Here is a 19136-nt window from a genome sequence, read left to right on the forward strand (position 1 = left end):
TTTTGATAATTTGTGTTATTTTGAAAATTGGGTCAAGATGAGAAAAATCAAGAAATATTTTGATACATTGTTGGCCAGTGTACTTACTCAAGTGGGTGTGTCCTGATGTTTATGAGCAGGGACAAATTCAAGGCCCTCAGTTTGAAGAATATATGAGAATAGACTTATGTTACTAGAAGTGCCCATATATATTCAAGCCCCTCAGTAGCTGTAACACAATTTTTGGTTAAATTGATATTCTGTGTTTATTTTATTATGATTCTATTTTATTGTCCACTGCTGAGCTGAGTGATTGTATATTGATACACAGTGGTTCCCCCTTAACAGCGCTCAGAAAATATTAATTAGTCTTGAATTGAGAGAGTGAGATCACACATAATGAAAATGATTATTACAGTATATAGTTATAATTGTTCTTTCATTATTATTGTTGTTAATCTCTCTTTTGGTACTGGGGGTTTAACCCAGGGGTGTAGCCATATCGTCAGCCCTTTTATTTATTTATTTATTTATTTAAATTTAGAGATAGGGTCTCTCCAAGTTGCTTTAAGGCCTAGCTAAGTTTGCTGAGGCTATCCTTCAACTTGCAGTCCTTTTGCTCCTGAGCCACTGGGATTATGTACCCAGTTTGTTGTTAATTTCTTACTGTGCCTAATTTATAAATTAAACTTTATCATAGGTATGTATGGATGTGTAGCAAAAAAATATAGTACATTATGTATAGCTGTAGTTTCAGGCCTCCACTGGGGGCCTTGAAACATTTCCCCCATGGGTAAGTGGAAGTTCCTGTAGTTCTTTCCTTGTTTACATGCTATCTTGTCTTTTTTTTTTTTATCTTTATTTTTGTTTATTTACTTTTATGTGGTGCTGAGGTTTGAACCCCGTGCCTCACATGTGCAAGGCAATTGCTCTGCCACTGAGCCACAACCCCAGTCCCTGTTATCTTGTCTTTTTGGGATGGATAGTTACTATTTTTGTCAGCACACTATTCACTATTAGTTCTTCCAAACAAACCAACAAAATTCCTTTGAATAATATTTTTTCTTGCAATCTGACATGTCAGATGTGCTGTTTCATAGTTTTCTCAGATCTGATCCGTCACTCCCATGTTTGGTCTGACTGGTTGATTTCAAGGTCTGTTATGGAGGGGTCACCCTGGAACTTCCCTGAGTCTCTTTTCTTGTTTGATCTTTTTTTTTTTTCCCCTCTGTGGTTCTGGGGATTGAATTCCTCATTTATGCTAAATAAGTGCTTTACCATATAGCTATATCTTTATCCCCCTTGTTTGATGTTCTGTTTCCTCTGTCTTTTGATTTATGCCTTTAGATAGAGTGTATCCTTTAGTAGCTTTCCAAGCAATAATGAAAAGGAGTTAAATTTTTTGAGTTTTTGCATGATTGGTAATAACTGTTTTGTTTGTATGTTTTTAACAACTATTTTCTGCCTTTTATTTACTAGACATTTGCCTGGGTTTGGAATTCTAGTTTGAAAGTAATTTTCCTTGATTTTGACTTTCTACTTTTACATCAGAAGCTTTTCTCAAATGTCTGGTGATCCATTGGTCGGTCATTTGTACTTGGGAGAGTTTTACTCACTCTGAAGAAATTTTGATAGTTTCAGAAAGAATGCATACTTCAGTGTAGTTCTTCAAAGTGAAAAAAAAAAACATTTTTTCTACAATCTCTTAATGCATGTATCACAAATAAATGAACACTTGAAAATGATTTCATTCATTAGGTCATTTTCCTATATTGAAGATGAAAATATAATCCTTTGCAAAGTTTAAAGTGGACATTATTTCCAATATTGTTACTGCAGGGCTTGCCTGTAGAACAGACAAAAAAAAATATTCTGGAATTTTCACCTCAATATTCTTTCCAAGTCACATTTCAGTAATATTCAGGGTGCAGTTTTATAAGCATATTTTTAGGTTGAAAATTCTTTAATCCTTTGTGATTAAATGGTGAAATTTTATTTAAAAAGATTTTTTAAGTCAAGTGATTTTATTTAATATTTTAAAAATGTTCTAATATTCTTCAGGTATTCTCTGATTTTATTCTTTACATTTAGATCTTTGATCCTTTTGAAATTTATTTGGTTAGGGAGAAAGGTACAGATTCAACTAGAGTTTTGTATTTAAAAAAATTTTTTTTGTAGTTGTAGATGGACTCAATACCTTTTTAAAATTTTTTATTTTTACTGAGGATGGAACCCAGTGCATCACACATGCCAGGCAAGGGCTCTACCACTGAGTTACAACCCCAGCCCAATTTTTATATGGTTTTCAGATTGCTAGCCAATAGACCTAATTTCACTTATTTTATTATTATTATTATGTTGTTGTTGTTGTGGTGGTGGTGGTGGTGGTGGTGGTGGTGCATGGTGCCAGGGACTGAGTCGAGGGCCTCACATATGCTAAGGAAGAGATATAGCACTGAGCTACATCCACAGCACCCTAATCTCTTTTATTGAACTGCTATCTTTATAATAACAAATTCCCACATCTATCTCTTATTTTGGAATTCACTGTTCTGGTCTAGTGTTTCTGTCTAGTCATGTGCAGGATCCACACTGTTTTAATTATTGTCCTCATTACTCTCCTTTTTTTTCCATTTCCTTGGCTATTTTTAATCTTTATTTCCCATAAGAATTTGAACCAATATATTTTGTTCTAAAAAATAGTTTCATTCCTATTTTTATAAAAATAGAGATTGGATTAAATTTATAGGTTAACTTTAGATTAATGCGTATCTTCATGATTTTCAGTTTTTTCCTATCCCAAAATAGCATTTTCTTTTTAAGACCTGCTTTTTGTTCATAAGTCAATATATATATCGATGTATCTAGTGTGTGTATAATAACTTCTAATTATTGTTTTAATTATCATTATTTTCTTTCCTCATATGATAATGTCTAACTGGTTACAGTTTTTGTACTTGGGAGCTTGGATTTTTTTTTTTTTTTTTTTTTCTCCTGTGACTAGGAGGTGAGGCTTTCTGTTGGAGATGTGGGAGAACAGCTTTGAGAAAAGGGGAAAGGGCTTGCAAATAGTCCCTTGAGAGAGCAGGAGGCAGCCTGGGGAGCCTGGTGGGAGAGGGACCTTGAGAGGGCAGTGAGCTAGTCTTCATGGCCTGGCAGCTTTCTCCAGCATTACTCAGGGCTCGGTGTGAAGAACATTGGATTTCACCAGTATTGGGGTTTATGTTAGGTGGTTTAGACTAAGCAATGAGATGGAAGAGTGAAGTTTGGCAAGAGAATGGTTAAAATAAAGGGCAAAGGTTGGGGTGTAGCTCAGTAGAGAAAATGCGTGCTTAGCATATATGAGACCCTGGTTTCAATCATGAGCACCAACAAATAATTAGATAAATAACAAAATAAAAGACACCTGGGAGCTGTGGAGGAAGAAGTGAAGATAGGAGGGGTCTGAGAGCCAGTACCATGGCCTGGGGCCTGAAGGTCCCACTGAGGTCAGAGAACTGATGGGCTGAGGAAACTTGAAGAAAGTTCTGGAGTGGGAGGGAGGAGGATGCATCTGCACTGAGGTTGTGTGAATGGGTATCTTAGATGTGGAGGAACTGTGAACAAGTTCCAGGATGTGACAGGGTAGTGGCAGCTGGAGTAGGAAGGAGGAGAAATTCATCAGATGTGAGAAAATTCAGGCGCTTAGGATGAAGGTTGCATATGCAGCTTAAAATGTTCTGGTATGCCATTTAATAAGGAAAAATGAAGTAAAATTAATTTTAATTTTTAACCCAGTATTCCCAAAACATTACCATTCTAGTACATTAAAAAAATTATTAATGGAATGTTTCCTGTTCTGTTTTCCTCAGAAAGTCCTCTCTCCTTTCCCTCCACTCCTTTTTCTCTACTTTCTGAGAGATTTCTATCAATTTTATGTCTTTCAATTTTTTTTTTCTGTATTTGGGAGTGAATCCAAGGCTTTGCATATAGTAGGCAAGCACTGAGCTACATCCCAACCCTTTTTATTTAATTTGGAGTCAGGGTCTCACAAAATTGCTGAGGCTGGCCTTGAACTTTTGATTTTCCTGTCTCAGCCTCCCCAATGGTTAACGGGGATTACAGGTGTGTACCATCATGCCTGATTTTTCTTTTGATTTTTAAATGTTTCCACTATTATTTCTAACTTCTAAGATTTTTTATAATGTTCCTTTTTTTAAAAAAATTATTTATTTATGTGGTGCTGAGAATTGAACCCAGTGCCTCACATAGTGTCTACTACTGAACCACAACCCCAACCCTTTTAGTGTTCCTTTTTGTAGCATCATATTCTTGTTTCATGGATCCTCTTCTCTGTCTCTTTATTTCTCTGAGGATGTTAGTGACAATCTTGTTGGCTTTTCTTATTTGAGTTGAGCAGTCCTCTTGTTCCCTTCTAGCTTCTGTTTGTTTGGGCTTCTACCATCAGTGCTAGGAAAGGCAGATTCTTATGTCTTGTGATCCTTGGTGTTGTGTGAAAAGGAATTGGAATCAATTGGAAGCTCTGGTGAGAGGCAGGTAGGGCTTGTCAATTGTGAATCTCACTGTGGAGTCATCTGGGTGGGCTGTTTTCAGGGTGACTCTCAAGGTCAACATCCTTAGATTTGTTCTTTTAGGCTGGTCAGAGGCCACAGAAAAGAATCTTCTAAACTGTTCCTGGGAGCATAGGTCCTGCTTCCAGAGTGTGGGTTTCTGAGTGGGAAAGAAGGCTGGGTCTTAATGTTCAGTATATAACCCCCCCTGCTTTCAGTAAGTTACTCCCTCCTTCAACTCAATCTGAGGCCCCCAAACCAAAGGCCCCCTGTTTGTCTCTGTACTGCTTTTGCCAGACAATAAACCTTCAGTGCCTTTCTTGGGTGAGGGAAGGGTACTTCTTTACTGTGCCAAATAGGGAAGAGACAGGGAGAAAACTGTTTCTTCAGCTTTCCACTGGTCTTCCTCTTTGAGTCCCAACTTCAACTGCTCTTCTAAGAAATTTCTTTGAAGCCACCATCCCCTGGCCCTTAGAAAGCCAGTTGACAGCTGGGTGCGGTGGCGCATGCCTGTAATCCCAGAGGCTCTGAAGGCTTAGTCAGGAGGATCACAAGTTCAAAGCCAGCCTCAGCAATGGCGAGTCACTAAGCAACTCAGTGAGACCCTGTCTCTAAATAAAATATAAAACAGGGCTGGGGATGTGGCTCAGTGGTTGAGTGTCCCTGAATTCAATCCCCAGTATCCCTGCCCTTTCAAAAAAGAAAGCCCCATCTCTGGGGCTTGTCCCCACCCCTGGCTTGTGATTCCCCCTCGCTCCTTAGTCATCAGCTTTTCAATTTCCAGAATTCCTTAATTGTCATCTCCTCACACCTGTGGGCTATGCCTTTGACTTTACTGTTGTTCTAATATTTTTGGGAAAGAGCAAATGTAACTGTGTCTGGTCAGTCTTTGTCACTTGGAAGTTCCACTTCATCTCCTAAACTCTGTTCTTTTGTGCTTCCCAATCCCAAGCCCCTTGTTCCACTGTTGGTTCCAGTTTGTCCCCTTGAGCAGTTCCCCTCAACTGCTTTGCTTTTTTTTTTTTTTTCTCTCAGGACCCTTCTGATTCTCTTTTTGGAGATTGACTACTGGGAGCGGCTGCTGTTTGAGATACCCCATTACGTGGTGAACGTAGCTGAACGAGCGGAGGACCTGCGCATTCTGCGGGAGAATCTGCTACTTGTTGCCCGAGACTACAACAGGTAGGGCTCCAGGCCTCACTGCAGCCCTTCTAGATGTTATTGCATTCCTCCTCTTTGTCTTCTCTGCCCCACGATGTTGTCCATTTCCTACAGTTTGTCTTTTACATTTTGTCCATCACATACACAGAAGTTTCCCTATGCTTTCTCATAATGATTCCTGTCCTTTGTAGTTGTGTCTTCCAGCTGTAGAGAAGAGAGCAAAAACAACCAGATTCCTTCCTACCTCACAGGGCATTTCTCTAAGAATGAAACTGGGCCACACTGGGGTCATGGAGACAGAATGACAGCAGAATCATTGAACCAGGGCCATGCTGCTCCCATCTCACCCCTATCCCCTTGGTCTCTGAACCCCTGTTACCCATCTCTGGAGTGAGGCTTTGTCCTGGGTTAAGTACTATCTTAGTAAGTTCAGGTTGCTGTAACAAAATACCATAGACTGGGTGACTTATGAACAACAGAAATTCATTGTTCAGAGTTCTGGAGGCTGGGAAGTTCAAGGTGAAGTTTCAGGCAGATTCAGTGTCTGATAAAGGCCCATTTCCTGGTTCATAGATGATTACCTTCTCACTGTGTCCCCATGTGAGATGGAAGCTTTCTCAGGCCTTCTCTATTTATCCTCATGACCCAGTCACCTTCCAAAGGCCCCGCTGCCTAATACAGTCACCTTGGGAGTGAGGATTTCAACATATGAATTTGGGGAAATCAATCATTCAGACCACAGAAGGTATCTTTCTCAGTCTAGTGAAAGTCTTAGAGGATGGAACAAAGCATCTGAGTGTCTAGAACTGCCATATTCAGTATGGTAGCTTCTACCTGCATGTCGTTATTTCCATTTAAGATAATTAATTAAAATAAAAAGTAATGAGTGATGTGGGTCAGTGGTAAAGAGCACCCACCTAGCATGAATGAGGACCTGATTCAATGTTCAGCATCATAAGTAAGTAAATAAATAAAAATTTCAGGTACCTATAGCACAGGCCACATTTCAAGGGCTCCATAGTTCTCATTTCCCAGGATTTCCCCTGTTTCCCCTGTGACTAGTGGATACAGTATCGAACAGCACATATTGTAGAACATTTCCATCACCACAGAAAGTTTGTTTGGAAAACACTAGTCTAGAATTGAACTTTCAGATCTTTCCAGGTGTGGAGGAGAGGTCTTCAGAACTTGTCCCCACCAGCTACTAGTCCTTTCTTATATGCAGGATTATAGCCATGCTGTCTGAAGATGAGCAGGCCCTGTTCAAAGAGCGTATTCGATTCCTGGATAAGAAGATTCACCCTGGACTCAAGAAGCTGCATTGGGCCTTAAAGGGGGCAAGTGCTTTCTTCATCACGGACTGCCGCATACATGCCAGCAAGGTAAGCCATAACTGGGAGACCCTAAAGGGCTGCAAGATTGAGGGAGAGGCTGGTGCATGGCAGCCCCATACCTGAGTCTTGGGTAATGGTGGAGAGACCTGAGAGTAGTGTAAAAGAAATTAAGTGTGCTTAGGAAAGCACTTTCGTGTGTCAGCAACTCTAGGTGGAGGACAGATGAGAGGGTAGAATCAGGTCCAGAGGGTCTCTTTCCCAACTGAAACTCCCCAACAGGGTGTGTGTCCAAGTATGCATGGTGCTGGGGCAGTTCAGTGGGAGATATATTAGTTCCTAGAAAGTGGCCATCTATAGACCATGGGTGGGGTCTGACTCCAGGTGCAGATGATTGTGAATGACTTCAAGGCTTCCACTCTGACCATTGGCTGGCGGGCCCAAGAGATGTCAGAGACACTGTTGGTTCGAATTAGTGGCAAACGAGTATACAGGGACCTGGAATTTGAGGAGGACCAAAAAGAACATCGGGCAGCTATACAGCAGAAATTGATGAGCCTACACGAGGATGTGGTGGCCATCATGACCAACTCCTATGAAGTCTTCAAGAATGATGGCCCTGAGGTAGGCTCCTGTGGCTAGGGCTTTGTGGTTTAAAAGGCCACAGTCTTCAAGTCCCATTGGACCATTCTCTTGTCCTCACCACCCTCCATTTTTTTTAAACAGTGTGTGTTTCTTAAACATCCTACTGTAGTCCTGCATTCAGTCTGCTTTCAATCTTCCTGTCAAACTCAGCATCTTGCCTTTTTATTTAAGCACCTGTTCCTTTCCCTATTGGCTGGTTCTCATTTCCCAGGATTTCCCCATTTCCCCTGAGGGCTTCTTTTGCTCTTGGCTCTTTTCTCACCAGATTCAGCAGCAGTGGATGCTGTACACCATCCGGCTGGACCACATGATGGAGGATGCTCTGCGCCTGAATGTGAAGTGGTCGCTGCTGGAACTATCCAAGGCCATCAATGGGGATGGGAAGTCCACTCCAAACCCACTTTTCCGAGTCCTTGTCATTTTGCAGAATGATGTGCAGGGAGGTATAGCAAAGGTAGGGACCAGTGTGTCAACATCCCAAAGCTATCACACCTTATTTACCAATTTTCCTCGATTCCTAAACTTGGTCCTTGACCTTGATTTTCAGCTGTGGCCACTGGATCTGGTTCTGAAGCGTTCAGCCTTACCAGTCTTTTTAAAAATTCCATATTTTTTTTATTGGTGCATTATAATTATATGGGGAGATTTGTTGTTACATATTTGTACATGCAAACAATGTAACAATATAATTTCCCAGTATTACTCCCCAGTATATCCCCTTTCTCCTCCTTACCTCCCCCGGTCACTTTCCTCTACTCTATTGATCTCCTTTCAATTTTCATGAAATTCCCCCCACTCAACTTTCTTTTCCTTTTTCCTCTCTAGCGTCTACATATAAGAGAAAACATGAGCCTTGACTTTCTGAGTTTGATTTATTTTACTTAACATAATGTTCTCATGTTCCATTCATTTTCCTGCAAATGGCATAATTTCATTCTTCTGTATGAATGAATAAAACTCTGTGTGTGTGTGTATACACATACATATATATGTGTTTCACATTTTCTTTATGCATGCCTCACTAATCTTGAGGCTTGTCTCCTCCATGGGCTGTGCTAAGGTCCTCTCTGTTGTGCTCCTCACAGGTGGAATTCTCACCCACTCTGCAGACTTTGGCAGGTGTGGTCAATGACATTGGCAGTCACCTCTTTTCTACCATCTCTGTCTTCCGCCACCTTCCTGAAATCCTCTCCAAGCGCAAATTTCACCGGGATCCCATCCATATAATCGTGGGTGAGAGAGCACTAGGGGGAGTGTCAGGGGTGGAACTATCAGAGGCTTAGGCCTCGGTGGAGCTAGAAGGAGAGACCAGGGATGTTTGCAGACATATTGGGCCAGTCATCTCCATGAAATATCCAGTCAGGGGACCAGATTAGGGAAGGGAGCAGGGGTGGGATGGTGGAGAGATTAGATGACTGATGCTCGTGATATTTGGGAATTGGGTGGGAAATGAGCAGAGACAAGTTTGAGACTGTAGCTTGGCTTGAAGAGGCCCCACAGGAGAGATCTCTGATCTTGTGGAGGAGACACTAACAATCATACTTTCACTTTCTTCCTCCTCCATTGTTTTATAATTGTCATGTTTGAGCAGTACTTCTTTCAGGAACTGGTGTTATAGAGGAAGGTTGAGGGCAGTACCCAGGGGCTAGGCTGGAACTTGGGCTGGGGTGGATATCAACGAGAAGTATCTTTCTGGATCCTTTCAAGAGCGAGATGAGGACATAAAGAAGATCCAAGCCCAGATTAGCAGTGGCATGACTAACAATGCTAGTCTGCTGCAGAACTACCTCAAGACCTGGGATATGTATCGGGAAATCTGGGAAATCAACAAGGACTCCTTTATTCGTCGTTACCAGCGCCTTAACCCCCCTGTCTCTTCTTTTGATGCTGACATTGCTCGGTGAGTGAATAAGGTGGGACATAAGAGGATTCTTTACCTCTGGAGGAGGTAAAGAATTAACTGGAGAAGGAGGAAAGAACCCAGAAACTAGGGAAAGGGTCTGAAGAGGGCAGATGCAGGCACTGTATGTCTATAGATATTATATATTATGCTACCTACCTTAGAACATTGTAAGATCATCAAATATATGTGAGAACACCTTGTGAACTCTAAGGAACTGTGCAAATGGACTAGTTGTGGTTATGCAAGCTTCAGTGTGATGCACACTATGACTAAGGTGTACAAGGTGCCAGGACAGGTCAATGGAAGTTGTGATATCAGCTTTCTGTTACTGTAACAAATACCTGAGGCAATAGACTTATAAAGAGAAAAGGTTTGTTTCGACCACAGTTTTGGAGGTTTTAGTGCATGACCAGTTGACTCCATTGCTTTGGGGTCTATGGTCTCTGATGGCAGGATGCAAAGCAGTAAATCCACAAGGGTGTGTACCCAGGGACCAGTAGGCTTCCTGCTGTGCCCACCTCTTAAGGTATCCACCACTCTCAATATTGCAAGCTGAGGTCTAAGTTTGTAATACATGGACCTTTGGAAGGACATTTAAAATTCCATATTACAGCAGAAAGAAAAAAATTTCAACTGGGGGCATCAGGAAAGGCTTTATGGAGTAACTTTGAGGCTGCTCTTTATAGGGTAGGTAGGATTTCAGCATGCACAGAGGGGAGGGCATTGTTTGTAGAGGAAATAGCACAAGCAGAGGTAAAGTTGAGCTCCAAAAGCATGTTCCTCACATAGTGAGAAATCTAAAGCATGGGAAGTATGTGAAGGGACTTATATCCAGAAGCCAGTCCTCTAAACAACCTCATGAGATATGTTCCATTATCACTGCCATGTTACAGAAGAGGAAACTAAGATTCAGGACAGTTAAAAAACAACAAAACAACAACAACAACAAATACTTGGGCTAGGCACAATGGCAGGACCCTGTAGTCCCAGTTATTTAGGAGGCTGAGGCAGGAGGATCACTTGAGCCCAGGAGTTCAAAGCCAGCCTGTGCAACATAGTGAGACCCTGCCTGAGGTCATAAACTAGAAAGCAGCAAAACATGAGCTCAATCCAGACCCATGCCACTCTAAGACCTTGGATGTCAGAGGAAGGAGTTTGACCACTATTTCGTCTCCAGTGGTTGGGCTTTGTTTTATTTTTTGCAGTGCTGAGGATCAAACCCAGTCCTTGTGCATGTTAGGCAAGGGCTCTACCACTCAGCTGCATCTCCAGTCCCTTGTAGTGGGTGATTGGGAAATTGACACAGTCACAGTTGTCTTCTGGGGATGGGTTGGCCCAGGAGACACCTGGAAGTAAGAGAACCCTCTAGAGATGGAAGGAAATAAGAACTTGAACCAGTATTGGGACAAGGGGCACATCTGGGAAGAAAGAAAACATGCTAGTGCAAATCTGGGGCTCTTACAGCTACACAGAAGTGGCTAACAATGTGCAGAAGGAGGAAACGGTCCTCAACATCCAGTTCGTGCTCCTGGACTGTTCACACCTCAAGTTCTCGCTGGTGCAGCATTGCAATGAGTGGCAGAATAAGTTCACAACTCTGCTCAAGGAGATGGCAGTGGGGCGCCTGCTGGAGCTGCATACTTACCTGAAGGAGAATGCAGAGAAGTAGGGCGGGCTCCCGCAGGTGTGAAGGTGGGGGCGGGGGAGGTCCTACGCTTTCTGCCTACGGTGCTCCCTTTGCTGGCCTTTAGAATCAGCCGCCCTCCCCAGACACTAGAGGAACTAGGGGTCAGTCTGCAGCTCATGGATACACTGCAACACGATTTGCCCAACGTGGAGAGCCAGATCCCTCCCATCCACGAGCAATTTACCATTCTGGAAAAGTACGAGGTGCCGGTTCCAGATGATGTAAGTTCCAGCAGTTCTTTGGTGCACCCAAGTTAGACCCATACCTGTGGCAGCAGTTTGTGGGGGACTGTGGTGCTGTCAGGGGGAAGAGCAGAGGAAAAAGAGGAGGAAGAGGCTCAAGATTCAACCCCTGAACAAAGCTAATTCAAATGGTATTTCTGTTCAGTGTATAGGTTTCTTTGAGGCCCAGCAACTCCCTGCTTGATTTCTTGGGTCCTCATTGCCCCTGTGAAACTCATACATGAGCTGCATGTAGGGAAATGAGCCTGTAATCCTAGCTACTCAGACTGAGTTGGGAGGATCCTTTGAGCCCAGGAGTTCAAGGCCAGCGTGGGCAACACAGTGAGACCCCATCCTCCCCAAAAAGCTTGTCCATGAACTCTAATCTAGAGAATCAAAAAAGAGACCTTAAAAACATTAGTGAAGGACTGGGGTGGATCTCAATGGTAGAGCGCTTGCCTAGCAGCACAAGGCCCTGGGTTTCATTCTAGCAACAACAAAGCATTTGTGAGAAGGACAGTCGTCCTGTTCATGGCTCTTCCTCCTCTCTCTGATGTACTCAGGTGCTGGAGATGCTGGACAGTCTGAATGGGGAGTGGGTCGCTTTCCAACAAACTTTGATGGAAAGTGAACAAATGCTCAAGAAACACAAGGAAAAATTCAAGACAGGCCTTATTCACTCTGCTGATGATTTCAAGAAGAAAGCACACAACCTTCTGGAAGATTTCAGCTTCAAAGGTACTCTTGCGCCACCTCTCCGCCTTCTTCTTCTTCTTTTCATAATAACTATTTATTTATGTGATGGTGCTAAAAATCGAACCCAGTGCCTCACAAGTGCTAGGCAAGCACTCTACCCCTGAGCCCCAGCCCCAGCCCTCTTCCCTTCTTTAGCCTCTGTCCTGGGAAGGAGAGAACAGAATGGGAGGAGGAAAGAGTCCTCAGCAGGGAAGAGGATGAGCGCAGCTATTGTCACTGGTTTTGGGGTGAAGGCTGCAGCCCGGCTCATATCTCCAGTGTTCTTACCTCACCTGCCCATATTCCATCTGTTTCTGATTCTCCAGCCACACTTATCATTTTCTCAGTGCTGCCTGTATTCCCTCTTACTCTCCATCCTTTCCCTCTCTCATGTAAGAAGTGAGACTTGCCTACAAAGAGATAGGAGAACCATAGCCATCCTTTCAGGGTACCAGGGAATTGAGCAGGAAACTGAGCTGCCCCTGAAACTCCCCAGGCCCCTTCACCAGCAGCGTGGGCTACGTGGTGGCCCTGGAACAGATCGCACAGCTGCGGGCCATGTTGATGGCCATGCGTGAAGAAGAAAACACTCTCCGCTCCAACCTGGGCATCTTCAAGATTGAGCAACCGGCCTCCAAGGACCTTCAGAACCTGGAGAAGGTGTCCTGCTGAGATAGGCCCCTGAGGGAACCGGGGATGAGGAGCAAGGGTCAGGAGAACGGTACCCCAGGGTCTTGAAAACATAGCTGGACTGGGGAGATGAGCTCACATGTAGTTTTTTTAGAATGTACTGGCATTCTCATAACATGATTAGCCATTTTAAAATGAGCAATCATGTGGCATTCACAGCCATTGCTTCTGTCTAGATCCAAGACATTTTATTACCCCAAAAGGAGATTACGAATGCCTTAGCCGTCACTCCCATCCCCTCTCTCCTCCATCCCTGTCAATTACTGATTTATTTTCCATGTATATAGATCTGCCCATTCTAGACATTTCACACAAACAAAACCACATGTGGCCTTTTGCCTCTGGACTTCTTTCACTTGACATAGTATCTTTCAATTTTCATCCATGTTGTAGCATGCATCAGTACTCCATTCCTTTTTATGGCTTAGTAATATTCCATTTTTTTATTCACCCCATTTTGTTCATCCATTCTCCAGTTGTGGGTGTTTGGGTTATTTCAGCCTTTCAGCTGTAGTGAATAATGTTGCTACGAACATGGGTATACTTATATTTGCTTGAACACCTGTTTCTAATTCTCATGGGTGTAAGCCCAGCAATAGAATTGCTGGATCATATGGTGACTCTGTTGAAGTGTTTGAGGCACTGCCAAAGCTATTTTCCATAGCAGCTGCACCATTTTATATCCCCACTAGCACTGTACTAGGATTCCTATTTTTTCTCTGTGTCCTTGCCAACGCTTATTTTTCTTTTAATTTTTTTTTTTTTTTTTTGGTTCTAGCCATCCTAGTGGGTGTGAAGTGGTATCTCTCACTGAGGTTTTTAATTTGCATTTCCCTAGTGACTAATGATGTTGAGGATCTTTTTATGTGCTTATCATTTGATGAGCCCTTAAGGCAAGCGAAGTGAACTGGGGAGGCAGTGCCATACCCTGGAGGGACAAGCTCTGGAGAAATGAGAGGAGCAAATGAGCAACTGTCAGGGAGGAACAAGACTGGGGCCACTTCACCTGATGACTTGCTGCCTGCCATGCAGGAGCTCGATGCGCTGCAGCAAGTGTGGGAGATCACCCGGGACTGGGAGGAGAACTGGAGTCAGTGGAAGACCGGCCGGTTCCTGACCCTGCAAACGGAGGCCATGGAGTCTATGGCCCACGGGCTGTTCCGTCGCCTCACAAGACTAGCCAAAGAGTATAAGGTGTGTGGAGACAGGACAGGGACACGCAGATGGGCCATCTGAGGAAGGGGGACTGGTCTCCAAAAGGCCTTTTGGGTCTTCTAATTCTTCCCACTTCTGCTCAGGACAAAAACTGGGAAATTATTGAAACCACTCACTCCAAAATAGAGCAGTTCAAGAGGACCATGCCTCTCATCTCAGACTTGCGGAACCCTGCCCTCAGAGACAGGTGAGGCTGCCCCTCGGCTTCCAGGGCAACTACTCTGCTCGCCTGGCCTGGGCTACCTCCTGCTCCTTTCAGTCCTCCCCGCCACAGCATCCACAGCTTGAGCATTCCCTCTGTCCTCTTGGGTGCATCTGTTTTGTTTGTTTTAAATGCTTTTATTTTTCAGGGCTGGGGCTGGGGCTGGGGCTCAGTGATAGAGCACTTGCCCAGGACAGGCGAGGCCCTGGGTTCCATCCTCAGAACCACATAAAAATAAATAAGTAAAATAAAGGTATTGTGTCCAACTACAAATAAAAAAATAAATTTAAATGTTTTTCTTTTTCATTTTTTATATATTTATCTTTTTCAAGGTGCTGGGGATGAATACAGGGCCTCACACACGCTCAGCAAACACTCTGCCCCTGAGCTACACCTCCAACCCCCCCCAATTTATTTATTTATTTACATTTTTAGTTTTTGATGGACCTTTATTTTATTCATTTATTTATATACACTGCTAAGAATCGAACCTAGTGGCTCACATGCTAGGCAAGCACTCTACCACTGAGTGTGTGTGTGTGACCCAGCCCCCAAATTTACTTTTTTTTTTTTTTTTTGAGAGAGAGAGAGAGAGAGAGAGAGAGAGAGAATTTTAATATTTATTTTTTTTAGTTTTCGGCGGACACAACATCTTTGTATGCGGTGCTGAGGATCGAACCTGGGCCGCACGCACGCCAGACGAGCGCGCTACTGCTTGAGCCACATCCCCAGCCCCCAAATTTACTTTTTAATTGACAAAAATTACATTATATTTATAACGTACAACTTGCCTTTTTTTAAATATGTATATATTGTGAAATAGTTAACTTGAGCTAATTAACATATGGATTACCTCAGTACTTATTTTTTGTGTGCGTGGTGAAAACGTTTAAAATCTATTCAGTGATTTTTCAAGCATACAATACATTGTTATCAATTATTTTCACCATGTTGTATAATAGATCTCTCAAACTGTTGCTCCTATCTAACTGAAATTTTGTACAGGACCAATATCACCCTTCCCTCCTCCCACCCCCAGCCCCTGGGAACCACCATTCTACTCTGCTTCTGTGATCTGACTTCTTTAGATTGAACATATAAATGAGATCATCTAATATTTTCCTTCCTGTGCTGCCTCATTTCACTTCACATAAAGTCCTCCAGGTTCATCCATGGTGCCACAAATGGCAAAATTTCCTTTTCGTTAAAGGTGGAATAATATTCTGCCACATTTTCTTTATCTGTTTGATGGACATTTATGTTGATTTCACCCATTTTGGAGAAATAATTTTAATTCTTTTGCATTGCCTCCAGTGTAATGTTTTTGGCAACGTTTCACCTATGTGATGAGACTGCCCAAAGTATTATAACCTAACCCCTTTATTTTCTTAAGTTATTTAACTCTCTAAGCCTCAGTTTCTCTGCTTTCAAAGTGGAATAGTAATACTTTCTAATTTATGGAGTAGCTGTAAGTATTAAATGTGCTGTTTTACATAAAGCACTTGTCTCAGCACATGATCCGTGTAAACCTGCAATGATTTATTGAGCTTTCCGTGTGCACACCTGTCTTAACTCCCTCTCCAGAGAATCAACTCCTGGAGGGTGGCATCAATCTTTGTATTCCTCAGGGTGTCTAAGATTGCACCTTAGAGCCTATCTAGTAAAATCTGTTGAATCATGAATTAGTAAATACCCAGAATCATAATGTCCCAGTGGGTAGAAGCACAGGGAGTGATTTTCTTTTATTCGTGTGTGTGTGTGTGTGTGTGTGTGCGCGCGCGCGCGTCTGTGTGTGTTTGTGTGTTTGTGTGCGCTTGCATGTGTTCTGGGGATGGAACTCAGGGCCACAAGCATACTAGGTAAATGTTCTATCACTTGAGCCCCAGGGATGATGTTGACCCTTTCAGGAGGCCTCGTGTCTGGCCTCTCAGTCAGACTTCCTGTTTTGGGCTGCAGGCACTGGGACCAGATCAGGGATGAGATCCAATGGGAGTTTGATCAGGAATCTGAAAGTTTCACCTTGGAGCAGATTGTGGCACTTGGGATGGATCAGCATGTGGAGAAAATTGCGGAAATCTCTGCCTCAGCAACCAAAGAGCTGGCCATAGAAGTGGTATGACTCAATCCTCTCCCATCCTCGCTCCCACAGGCTTTCAACTGTTTCTAATCTGAGGGCCCCTTTCAGCTAGTCTTCCCCTTGGGGACTATATAGTGATTGTTCTTTCTGTCCCTCAACTTCTCTGCACAGGCCTTACAAAACATTGCTAAGACCTGGGACACGACACAGCTAGATATAATTCCCTACAAGGATAAGGGCCATCACCGCCTCAGGTAGAGAGGGACCCAGGGCTACAGGAGAGGGGAGGGCCATGTGATCTGGGCTGTGGAGTGGGGACCCAGTTTTGGCAGATGGGCATGGACTGTGACTTTGACCCCTTGTGGCCCAGAGGTACAGAAGAAGTATTCCAGGCACTGGAAGATAACCAGGTAGCTCTGTCGACCATGAAGGCATCACGTTTTGTGAAGTCCTTTGAGAAGGATGTGGACCACTGGGAACGTTGCCTCTCCCTCATTTTGGAGGTTATTGAGATGGTGCTCACAGTGCAGCGTCAGTGGATGTACCTGGAGGTCAGGACACGGTGCCTGAGCTCTTCCTACTTCCTACTTCTACACCTTTGTGTGCTTAGGACCTAGACATCTGTCTTGTTGTCAACTTCATTTTTCTGTCTCTCAAGTTCACACCTTATCTAGGATCCAGCAGTCCAATCCTTGGTTCTTAACCCTCACCTTAGATTCCCTTCCTGGCAGGCCTTAATTCTTCCCAGAGTTTCATTTCATTTTCCTTCTTGGACCTAGCCACCTGACTTTCCAATCCCAACTTCCCTTCTAGAACTTGAACATACTGCCCATTGGTTCCTAAAGCTCTGTGTCTTCTATTCATTTATCATCCCTGGTCTGGGAGCAGGGAGCAGAGGAAAGTATCTGAGATACAGTTTCTCACCCCAATTCCATGGCCCCTCAGAATATCTTCCTAGGAGAGGACATCCGCAAGCAGCTGCCCAATGAATCAGCCTTATTTGACCAGGTCAACAACAACTGGAAATCCATCATGGACCGAATGAACAAGGACAATAATGCTCTTCGGAGCACCCGTCACCCAGGTCAGAGCTCCATGGCCTCTTGCTTAGACATAGCTTCAGTTGGGTCTATGTATATGGCCACATGTTTTATTTATTGAAAGACTGATTTTATACCTGACCATTATAACATTTCCTGTCACCATTGCCTCTTCTAAGCATTGAATAAGAATAATTTAGCAAATCAAATGCAATAAGTATGGGAATGGAATCCAACACAGAGGTTAAGAGCACGGGGTATGGGGTTTGGAATCAGACAGCTATGCATTCAAATCTGAAATGTAGTCTTGGGCAGCTTGTGTCCTCTATACTACAGTTTCCTCATCTGTTCTAGGAGGTTAGGATAGCAGTCTCACCAGGTTTTTGTAAGGATTATAAAGGAGTATGTAACAGTCCCAGTGTAGTTTTTGGCACAAAGGTAGTGTGTGATTAACAGCATCATATCTCAGTGGCCCTGAAGGAGAACCATTCTTCTTCTCTAGCTGATTCATTCAGTGAGTACACTTTAGTAAGGTGCTGTAGGGAAATGAGATAACACAAGTGAAGCACTTCTAGCCTTAAATGGCACCTAGAAAACCCTTGGTTATTTTAAACTATTGTTATTATTACATTGGCTTTAATGAGCTTATCAAATGAACTAGTCTTTATTGTAGATGCTTTGACAGACATGGGGTTGGGGTAGGGACTGGGGAAGAAGGATCAGGGGTATACATGTTGAGGCCTAGATGACTGGGGTGAATTAGGTAAAGAATCAAGGAGTCAGGGTTGGCAATGAGCACCTAGAATGACAGATACCCTGAGAAGAACATTTCCAGAGGGGGTGTGGAGGATTTCTTTATTTTGCCTAGGACTAGTCTAATGATTCTTCATTTTCCTGAGCAACTTGAGTGTACACATCCAAAAAAATAACTTTAATTATCCTGATAAAATGTAAGTCAACAAATGCAAAGTGAGTGACAACAACTGACAATATTTGAGATAATTAAAAAGATTATATTTTGGAACAATTTATAAGCAAAGCTCTAAGAACAACAATCCTCCTGTTGAATGCACAGAACAAATCCATCTGGTCTGAGACTACTGAGTGGCCCCATGGTCTTCAGGGTTATTCAGGTGGTCTCTCAAGGCTCCAAAAGCCTGGAGACACTGTTTGAAATCACAGCATCTTGAAAAGACTAGAAACTGGGAAGACAGGGGAAAACCAAGAACTAAGGGATAGCAAAATAGGCTGGGAGAAAAGTGAAGACAACCAGGAACCTACAAATAATACATTTTATTAATATCTTGAATTGTCCTTTGAGATGGATCTTATTGCTATTTTACAGACAAATAGGTCAAAACTCAACAAGGTTAATAACAAGCTAGTAGATGTAAAAACTGCCATTAGAGTGGCGGTCTTCTGTCTCCCAGTATAGTACCCTTTTTACTATGTCATGAGGGACACCAGCAACCCCGTTGGTTACAGACCTCTTTCATTGTGTGCAAGTGATAGGTTTTTAAATTGGTTGATTTAACTTGTTGGATTATGTAAATGGAGAATAATCTCTAATTTTCAGAAGCTGCTGGGTTGACTTGTGGAGCCCCAAGTTCTTAGGTAGTTAGGATAGTTGTTCCAAGACTGATGGGACAGTGAAATTGTGAAATCACATATGATGTATAACGAATGTATAATAGCGCGTA

General features: G+C 43.0%; 1 protein-coding gene across 3 annotated transcripts in view; it reads left to right on the forward strand.

Moving 5' to 3' along the window:
- Positions 1-19136, forward strand: part of Dnah2 (dynein axonemal heavy chain 2) — a 104532-nt gene that overhangs the window by 29413 nt on the left and 55983 nt on the right. For all 3 annotated transcript variants that reach the window (XM_048798000.1, XM_048798003.1, XM_048798001.1), the window contains exons 15-30: positions 5565-5711; positions 6916-7072; positions 7406-7645; positions 7932-8120; positions 8752-8899; positions 9374-9566; positions 11034-11234; positions 11321-11477; positions 12041-12215; positions 12709-12872; positions 13935-14096; positions 14201-14304; positions 16276-16432; positions 16568-16650; positions 16767-16947; positions 17342-17480. In XM_048798000.1, coding sequence (XP_048653957.1) covers positions 5565-5711; positions 6916-7072; positions 7406-7645; positions 7932-8120; positions 8752-8899; positions 9374-9566; positions 11034-11234; positions 11321-11477; positions 12041-12215; positions 12709-12872; positions 13935-14096; positions 14201-14304; positions 16276-16432; positions 16568-16650; positions 16767-16947; positions 17342-17480 — 2597 coding nt within the window. The remainder of the gene's footprint in view (positions 1-5564; positions 5712-6915; positions 7073-7405; positions 7646-7931; positions 8121-8751; positions 8900-9373; positions 9567-11033; positions 11235-11320; positions 11478-12040; positions 12216-12708; positions 12873-13934; positions 14097-14200; positions 14305-16275; positions 16433-16567; positions 16651-16766; positions 16948-17341; positions 17481-19136) is intronic.

The sequence above is a fragment of the Marmota marmota genome, unplaced genomic scaffold, assembly GCF_001458135.2.
Source record: "Marmota marmota marmota unplaced genomic scaffold, marMar, whole genome shotgun sequence".
In the NCBI taxonomy this organism is placed as follows: domain Eukaryota; kingdom Metazoa; phylum Chordata; class Mammalia; order Rodentia; family Sciuridae; genus Marmota; species Marmota marmota.